Source organism: Perkinsus marinus (assembly GCF_000006405.1).
Source record: "Perkinsus marinus ATCC 50983 genomic scaffold scf_1104296964286, whole genome shotgun sequence".
Lineage (NCBI taxonomy): Eukaryota > Perkinsozoa > Perkinsida > Perkinsidae > Perkinsus > Perkinsus marinus.
In genome coordinates this window covers 79,480-88,515 of record NW_003204723.1, presented here as the reverse complement: position 1 = coordinate 88,515, position 9,036 = coordinate 79,480, and the positions used below count along the sequence as shown (strand labels likewise).

At 45.1% G+C, this 9,036-nt stretch overlaps 2 protein-coding genes across 2 annotated transcripts in view; both read right to left on the bottom strand.

The window, feature by feature from the left end:
- Pmar_PMAR025739 (hypothetical protein) overlaps positions 1-3,616 on the bottom strand; it is a gene marked incomplete at both ends in the record, with an annotated part of 4,220 nt that extends 604 nt beyond the window's left edge. Inside the window, 3 exons of the mRNA XM_002770666.1 lie at positions 1-826; positions 1,139-3,382; positions 3,574-3,616. The exon at positions 1-826 is cut by the window's left edge and continues 4 nt beyond it. Of these exons, the coding sequence (XP_002770712.1) occupies positions 1-826; positions 1,139-3,382; positions 3,574-3,616 (3,113 nt within the window). The remainder of the gene's footprint in view (positions 827-1,138; positions 3,383-3,573) is intronic.
- Positions 3,617-6,913: 3,297 nt separating this feature from the next.
- Positions 6,914-7,644, bottom strand: Pmar_PMAR025738 (hypothetical protein; the record flags this gene model as incomplete). The annotated part of the gene is made up of 2 exons (XM_002770664.1): positions 6,914-7,410; positions 7,458-7,644. 2 exons carry the CDS (start codon positions 7,642-7,644, stop codon positions 6,914-6,916), a joined length of 684 nt encoding a protein of 227 aa, XP_002770710.1.
- Positions 7,645-9,036: the final 1,392 nt, after the last annotated feature.

The following is a 9,036-nucleotide window of genomic DNA, read 5'->3' as shown; positions in this document are numbered from 1 at the left end:
AAATACAGCATGAGCTTCCCAATAGCAGCAAGCTCCTTCCTGTTGATATGCCAGCTCCGTTGTGCTTTAGTACTCAGCCATATGCCAGCCTGCTCTGCCAAATCCCACACCTCTGTATTTGGCTTAGAGAGTTCCGGAATAATATCAGATATAGGGACCGTACCATTCACAACCTTGATACACCACCCGTAACCAACTGGGGAAGCATCTACAAAGCACACCAAACTAGAACCACCATAAAACCAGTGTTCACATCGTTGGGCAGAATACTCCTCAAGAGTCGTAAAACACGAGGAAATGATGTTGAAGTCAGCAGAGCCATTCTCAATCGAGAGCAACTCATCTGCCTCCTTCATCCCCTTCCCAGCGATGGACCGGAGTAAATCTCCTGCTAGTCGTGCTTCACAATGCAATCGACAGGGATCCACACCAGTACCACCACAACCGGCAATACCAAGAAGTAGACGAGCAGTCCATTTCATATTGAAAGAACCATCAGGAAATCTAAGGCCCGAAGGAATAGACTTTCTGCAGGACAGCACGAGATTTCCTTCACGAAAGCACCAGTTCAAACCCAAATGCTTGAACTGCATTTCTTTATCAGAATTATGTTGCTTAGATGCAGGCAACTCGAAGCCTGCTTGAAGGAAAACACTCTCCATCATATTCACAAACCGGTCTGCAGCATCAACAGCTTCTCGATCACAGTAGATGGTAATATCATCGAGGTAGATGTAGAAGCTCGCAGTTTGTAGAAGAAGTTGATCCTCGGCACTCAGCTGAGAATAAGCAACATTCATCAAATGTAGCAACACCGTATAAAGGCCTGATGGGCCTACTCCTAGACCAAAGACCATTCTCGAGCTCGAATAGAAGGCACTATGGACCCGTAGACTCACCGGCTTCCTTATATGGATCCGGTAAAAGGCTTGAGCACAGTCCAGAGTACGAATCCTACCACCCGGCCGCCACCTCAGTCTCAAATCATTCAATATTTGAGTGATACTCGGACCATTATAACCACATCTCGGTAATCTTTCATTATAACCCCGAGCATCGATAATTGGCCTACAAGAAGTACTCCGACCAGGACTGGGGAGAGGGAAGACCAAAAGCGATGGACCTTCCCCCTCCTCACCTTTAGATAGCCGCCACCATCCCTTCTTCAGATATCTGCCAAGCTCTTCCTGGAATGCAACAGACTCATCTTTCTTCAACTTGGCGAACAAACCCCATGTATAGTCCCTCCGTGGCCTTGACGATACTTTATCATCACACTTCAAAGGAAGATCAATTTCAGCACAACAAACCTGCTCTGGTGTGTCTTTCTGCTCAGAAGGACGTAAACGTCTCATACGCCATCGGTATTTCTCAGCACCGATCACAGGATACCAACCATCGGTTTCTAGCCGAGCATTAGACAGACCAATCTTAGAGGGATGACTCAGCGTACCACCAGATACGATAAGACCAGGAGCATCAGAGATCTGATTAACTAAGGAAATGGGGTCATCTTCAGCTTCAACTTGGTAGAGATCACTGAGACCATCATCAAAGTCTTCGTTGACGATATTCACTGGATCACTACCCGCTTCACTATTGGCCGTTAATGGCTTCAACTCACCTTTTACGGTGACCGATCGCTCAGACTCACTGTTCACGCCAAAAGACAACGTAACTCCACAATCACACATACTCCTGACACCCAAGATGGCATTCTTATTTCGACCACCTTGAAGAACCCTAAATTGGATTTTGGCAACATCGACCACAGCCACCACCTGTCGAACAGAACCATCGGCCAGAGTAACCCGTAATGACTCAGACACTCCTCGACTAGATGTAGCCAAGCCAAGCTTTTCTACAAGCGATGCAGAAATATAATTATAGTAAGCTCCCGTATCCAGGAGAGCGGACAATATCTTACCCTGACCAAGGGGAATACTGATAGTAGGGCCAGCTAATTTCTCCTTAGTCTTTGAAACAGCACATACAACACAGGGATCATCATCCACAATGTTCAATAAACGCTGAGTAATCTCCACAGTCTCTTCAGACTGCCTAACGTCAGGCTGCTTAGGGGATACTTCAACAGAACTAACGGTGACGGAGGACTTCTCAATAGGAGGCTTAGGAGGACCACTGGCTGTACCATCTTTGAAGTCGGTATGAGCAAACTTACAAGACTTACCAAACCGACATTTCCCAGCTCGTCGCCAATTATAGCATATCTTCTTTTTTACCACTTCTTTAGAAGTACCATTACCAGTCTCAATCACAGAGTTAACCTTTCCCAAGCTCCCACGAGACCCCTCCTTTACCCCAGTGATCATACGCTCACGCATTACCAGTGCAGTTGCCAGTTGGCTATAGGTAAGACGACCACCGGCATTCGCCATACGATCAACAGCAATCTCTTTTACATCTTGTCGGAGAGAGCTTAGAAGGGCAGCAACCAAACGACCATTATCCAAGACTATACTATGAGAGGCCAAGTCCGCTATAGTAGTCTCAAATCGGTTGAGAAAACTTGCCGTGGCCTCTGACTTAGTCTGTCGTAGTGCCAACAGCTCTTGCTCGGCCTTCCATGAACCAGTGTCACCATCCACGCCCGATGTTAACACCTTCAACTCTTTCATAAGACGGTCATACTCCTCCTTCCACTTCTGAGCCGGAGCATTCGGTGGAGGAGCTGTAGGCCTGAGTCGTAGTTGAACATTATCAGCAAGATTCCTCACCAGAGCATAATACCTCAACACGTAGTCATTATAACCACGAGAATCACAGAGGGCATAAAACTTTCGACGCCACGATGGGAAACTACGGGTATCAGTAAAGCCGGAATAACACGAACCGTCGATGATCTTAACGGATTCTACCTCCTTTCGGGCTTCTCTGATAGTCTTCGAATCCACGTCATTTTCCAGTACAATAACATCATCCATTGGTGTAGGAGCAATACCACTACCAACATGCTGATCACCTTCAGATTTAACACCTGCCAGGCGGACACTGAAGTCATCAAGAACTGGATACTCAGCCTTCACAGAATTATACACAGGACGATTTCTTATATCGTCCACCTTAAGAGATGCAGAGAAATCAGTATCAAGTCGCTGTTGAAGAGAACCATGACCGCGAAAGAAAGGAGAATACCAATCAGAGAGAAGAGCCTTACGGGCTGGACTCGTATCCTTCCTTGTAGCAGTAATACGGAATGCCGTAATCTCCTGCAGCACCGCCCGAAGCCGGACTTCTTCGGGACCCAGAACCAAATCCAAAGCATCATTAAAAGCTTGATCGGCCGAGATACCTTCACTACCATCAGTGACAGGACATATGGATTCAAACAACCGCTTCAACTCCGCGTCCAGATCCAAACCTTCAGAAGTGAACCAACTAGAGATCACCTTTGCCCATGAGGTCCCGGTATCGGAGCCAATTTGTTGTGACCCTAGGGAAGGTGAACTCGACATAGCAATAAAGGAGTTGATAAGAGATTTAATAATGATCCATCTATGATTGCAAACACGGAAATATCTAGCTTAGCGTATCACAATCTGAATGGATTACATATCTTAGGGCGATCGCACAAAAAGGGACATAACACTACCATTTCGACAATTAGCGCAGTTATTCTCTCGAAATCGGCCTTGGCCAAGAATCTTTGCATTAGAGCTGGCTTTCTCTTGTTGGAGTCATCGGCTGGCTATGCAGCCTTCTTATAGCAGGGGTTCAGCAGGGGTTCTTATATCCAAGGAACTATATCCTCTGTTGAGAGATGGTCTCTTGTTGCACCGCTTGCAAGTTACGGTCTTGTCCATCAAATTCTTGTCGAAGTATAATTTGTACTTCTCAAAACCATCGTCGTTACGTTTAGCCTCTTTGTCTGAATTGATAATACTATCATAGTACGACGATAAAAATATACTAGTTCGGTGTTGGACACTACCATTGTTCGCTTTGACTCTTTTGATCGGGCTTGTGCAGGGTTTCGAGGACGATTTCAACAGCGGGCGTTTGGCAAACGCCCGATCTATCTAGCGTTTGCCCGGGCCGCAAACGGCCCGGGCATCTCCGGGAGCTTCGTGTATCTAACTCGTTGACTTACAGACTGAGAACAACGAGCCTCCTACTCCTGTGAATTCATTTTGACGCCTTGTTCCACTCGAACTGGGCCCACCACCCCCTCCCTCCGATTCCTGCCCATATTATTATGATCAGTATGTATGATATTATCATAAACCCTCCCCCACTTTGCTGTCTCTTTGAACGGCCTGGACACTCGACACCATTTTGCACCCATCCTCGTGCCCAGCCGTCGGGTCCATCCAAGGTTGCTCGTGACTCGTCAGTCCACAATACCTTTCCGAAGTCTGTCTTCATATTATCCCGCGACCACTGGACCCTCTTTTCCCTGTGAACTTCGGTTCAAATCGGCCTTGGATCAGCCTTTCTAACTTTTGCAATGTCACGTAACATCTTGCATCGCGTGCTTTTCGATCCTGTTTCAACCCCAGCAGCTTTAAAAATATCTTTGCTGGTGCATAGCGGGTTCTTGTTCAGTGCCCGCTTGATATTGGTCCTTTCTCGCTGTGACACTAAAGTTTTGTATGCTCTACCCCGCCGCGTGTACTTTTCCGAAGGATCATTCGTATAACGAATGATTGTACGATGATCTCGGCCCAATTTCTTCGCGATTTCCAGCGTTCTCATGCCATCAGCAAGCCACTTTACTATCATAGCCTTTTCTTCTTCAGTTAGGAAGCTGTTTTTGGCCATCTGGGTTGCGGACAACAGAACTGCTTGAGGAATTTGCGCGCCTGCGCACGGTCATTTTAGCACGCGCCTCAATAAGTCGATCGGGAGTTCGATTTAGCCAACCAAACTCCTAGTGTATACTTGTTATATGGATACATCTATTATGCTGAGAGACTGGTCCTAGGTCTATGAGCAGAAAGGGGACCAGTGGAGGCAGTAATTTTGTCTCGAGTGGCACTAGGGTTACACGCAACAAGTAGGATCCCTTTTCTTTTACGAAATCACGATGAATGGTGGAAAAAATTAGGGACGTAACAGATCATCTGCTACGTCCCCAACTTCTCACTATCTGCTGCTATCTCTATATCAATGATCGCATTATTTATACGATATGTTTTACGATCGTTTCTTACTGATCTTGTAAAACGTTCATTCTTTCTGTTTTGCAATTCGAATTGACACGCATTAAATTTTGATTATGCCTGTTAGGATTAGATAACTCAACAGGAGTTATTGACAAGTGGTTCTTAACTAATGATCAAAACAGTAATCATAAAGTATACGCTAGGCTAGCAAGGGAGACTAGTATCACAAGAATCTGAAATTACAGGAGACACTTGTGTACAATATTTCCTCACATCTCCCCCTGGTTGCTACCCGCAACCAAAGGTAATAAACTAATCAAAAAGCTTGAACTTCGGACGTCCCATAATAAAATCTTAGATTGGCACGATGTTCATCTCGTTCAACGCCAAATTTATCAACGATAGTAACACGAGCATTATCGTTGTGAACAATTAAAACTTTTCACGGTCCTCTCCAACCATCAGTTCAACCATGACCTTTGATTTCCTACCGATTGTTCTCGATCATCTCTAACTTGACCAATCCAATCACGCTGCAATAACACACCTTCCTCTTTAGACTTCAGCTTATCCAAGGTAGGCAACTCTAGCTCAGCATCATCGACCTTCTACAGTGGGTGGGCCATTGATGATATCGTTAAGTTCATAAGAGCGAGATGGATACCTGAGAGTTCAGCTCTATCAGTGTTAGACTTGTCTTGTGCTTTCTATAAAGTACGACTAGCACATAACAAGTACATACGGGTAAAAACTGTTGGTCAGCGTTATTTAAGCAATAGAATAGCATTTGGAGTACGATATGGGCCATGTGCCCTCGCATCCCAAGTATTGGTCCTTTGTAACTCTGTGTTATCTGCCATGTTAGGTCCAGAGGTCACAGCGACTTGTACATCTAGATTAGTAGATGTACTGCCAGGCCTCACTATATTCCCGTACTACGATGATTTTTCTGTACTTGGAGCAAAAAATCTAGTGGAAACGTTTGAAGCTATCCTGTGTAGGATAGCTCCTTCGTTGGGAGTGGAAATACCAGAGAAGAAGAAGACCCACTTGAGGAGTGACTTGGACGTCTCTCACCTCGGTTTGATCTGGAAACTTTCGAGGGGAAATGAACTCTCTATTGATTGCCCCCGTATAGATGCTAGAAAAGTTTTGGTTCCAGATTCATGGAGTAAGCGGGAAGCTTTCGCGCTATGTGGGCGATACTTCGACCCGACATATTGCCACGCAAAAGCTCGTATGGTTATGAACCGATTGCGGGCGTGGTTTGGTCGAGCCACTGAAGGTTGGGATAAGAAGTATAAGCTCAGCCCACTGTTAAATTTGAATTTGCGTGGCTGCTAAAAACCCTCAAGTTCCTACTATCCCACAAAGGATACAAAAGCTTGGAAGATCTGATTCGAGGCTACGTGGAGTAACTATCTTTTGTGATAATACAACAGCAACGACATGGAGTAGTATTCCAGGAGTACAAGTTCGCCCAATAGAAGATATGATATACAGGCAGTTCATAGAATGCATGATGAAGCAGCAGAGCTTCTATGATATGCAAAGAAGGAGTATAGGGTAACTATTGACATCAAGTACTTGCCCGGTCCTTTGAATTCGGTGGCAGACCGATTGTTACGACAAAGCGTGCTTCTTCCTAAACTGGATGATTTTTCTCTTGGCTCACGGACTAAGGCTTCGTTGGGAAACTTACCTGGTAACTGGTAACTTACCAGTAACCATAGGGAACTTTCCAATGCACGGCTCAGATAGTGGAACTCGTGAACGGCCGACCAATGTCATCTACGAACAGTCTCAGTTATCTCAACCTTAAAAGCCGAGAAAGAACGATCATCACCGAATCCAGTAAGTGGTGTTTTTGTTAATGGTACCTTATCCACTCCTCTCAAAGTAGCAGCCAAGTCAAACTCTGACATCATCTTCTTGTAACGGAAAGATTGACTCGGTTCCGAAGAAGGCAAAAACAGAGCATCATAAGAAGTGGTGGCAGGAGCATCCCGCTCAACCTGTTCAACAGAATGGAACCAATCATCCACAGGAGCAACCGGTGCAGAAGGAGGAGGAAAACGAAAGCGACTTGCCCGAAGTCTATCGCCAAAACCGGTCACAAAGATGTTATATTCTGCTGCATCCTGAATCTGCCTTATTGCAACAAACTTCCCGAGACGGTAGGCTCGCTTAACATCTTCAGATGCCTCAGTAAGCTTATCAAGTAAGGCAGGGAAGACGATCGAGGAGTATAGCATAAAAGCATTGATGGCCTTTATGGTAAAATCTGAATCAGACGGAGAGCCAACAACCAAAGTTATAGCACGCTTCAACCGCGTCTCAGTAAAGTTTCCAACTCCTCAACCGTAGGAAAGAAATCCTTCTCCTTCTTAAGCTCAGATACCAGACGTAGAACCAACCAGTCTTCAAGTTTCACAAGATTAAAGGGCTCACTCTTAAAGTAAACTTTATCCAAAATACTTTCTGCGAGCTGTAGGAAGACTTTATCGAAGAGCGCCATGTTAGGATTAGATAACTCAACAGGAGTTATTAACAAGTAGTTCTCAACTAATGATCAATACAGTAATCATAAAGTATACGCTAGGCTAGCAAGGGAGACTAGTATCACAAGAACCTAAAATTACAGGAGACACTTGTGTACAATATTCCCCCACAATGCCATTTATCAGCATACAATACACAGAGGAGAGCAGGACCGTACAGCTTGATGATCTATAGCGTGGCGTTTAGTCACAGGAAGGATTTGTATAGTAACTTGACGTTTTCTTGGAAGGTTGAAAATTCCCAAGATTAGGTTGTCGCTGAGTTCCGACGTCTATGGGCAGTTCTCGAGGGATATATCATCGATCACTCAGTTAAGCTCAGGAGTTCTCTCGCAAAATATAGCAATTTGTCTATGAACTTGGATGGTGTTCAGAAACCATTGGTTTCAAACCAATAAGACCCCCCCCCCCCGGGGGCCCCAGACATGATGTCTGAGACATCCTTCAAATTTTCATGTTGTCACCGACACATGTAGACTACATGATGTAGTCAGGGTTGGTTATTTTTAGCGCGCGAGTTTTTTTCCATTTTTTTCATTCCGTTTTTTTCGCAAAACGGAGCTGAAAAAATAGAAAAAAACCAAAAAATGCCAAAAAATGCCAAAAAATGCCAAAAAATTGCGAAAAAATACCAGAAAAAACACGTAAATTCAAGCGGATGGGATTGTCGCCCAGGCTGACGGGCCTCCAACGGGTTGTTCCCTCATCGAGCCAATTTAAGCGGATAACACTCCATCAAAGGAAGAGTTATCCGCCAGAATCAAAGATGTTCGAATTGCCTGATTGAAAGCTACTCATAGGAGAAGGGAGAAGTTTTTTGCTCGATACTGATTCTCGGCCTCTTAGGAGAAGGGAGAGCTGACTCATCATCGTTCAGTCGCTTCGGTTCGGATCCGACCTGTATTCCAGAAGTACGGTGCGCAGGATTGTACTGAAGTGAGCTTACACTAAGACGCCGAGGATCCTTAATACCCTGACCATGTACAGTGTTAAGATGAGCGACGAAACGTGTCAGGTTGATGAATTGCTCCCAACCGCATAGTACACATCGATAATTTTCCTTTCTCTCGTCGGATCCTCCAGAACCTCTCCGAAAGCCGGTTTCGACGAAGTACTGGTGAATGAGATGTTCGTTCTTACGTGGCCTCCCCATTGAGGTGAAAGAAAATCTCTCTTTTACCAGATAAATGTTCAGGCAGTGTTTGGTCCTACGGCTTCGTACTACGAAGCCGTAAGACCAAGCACTGTAGGCTTCTGAGATAAGGCATTTACACTGCCTTGTATGGAAGAAATTGTCTTAGAACATCCGCTCGTACTTACTATACCTTCATGTTACTCGCTTTAGTCGA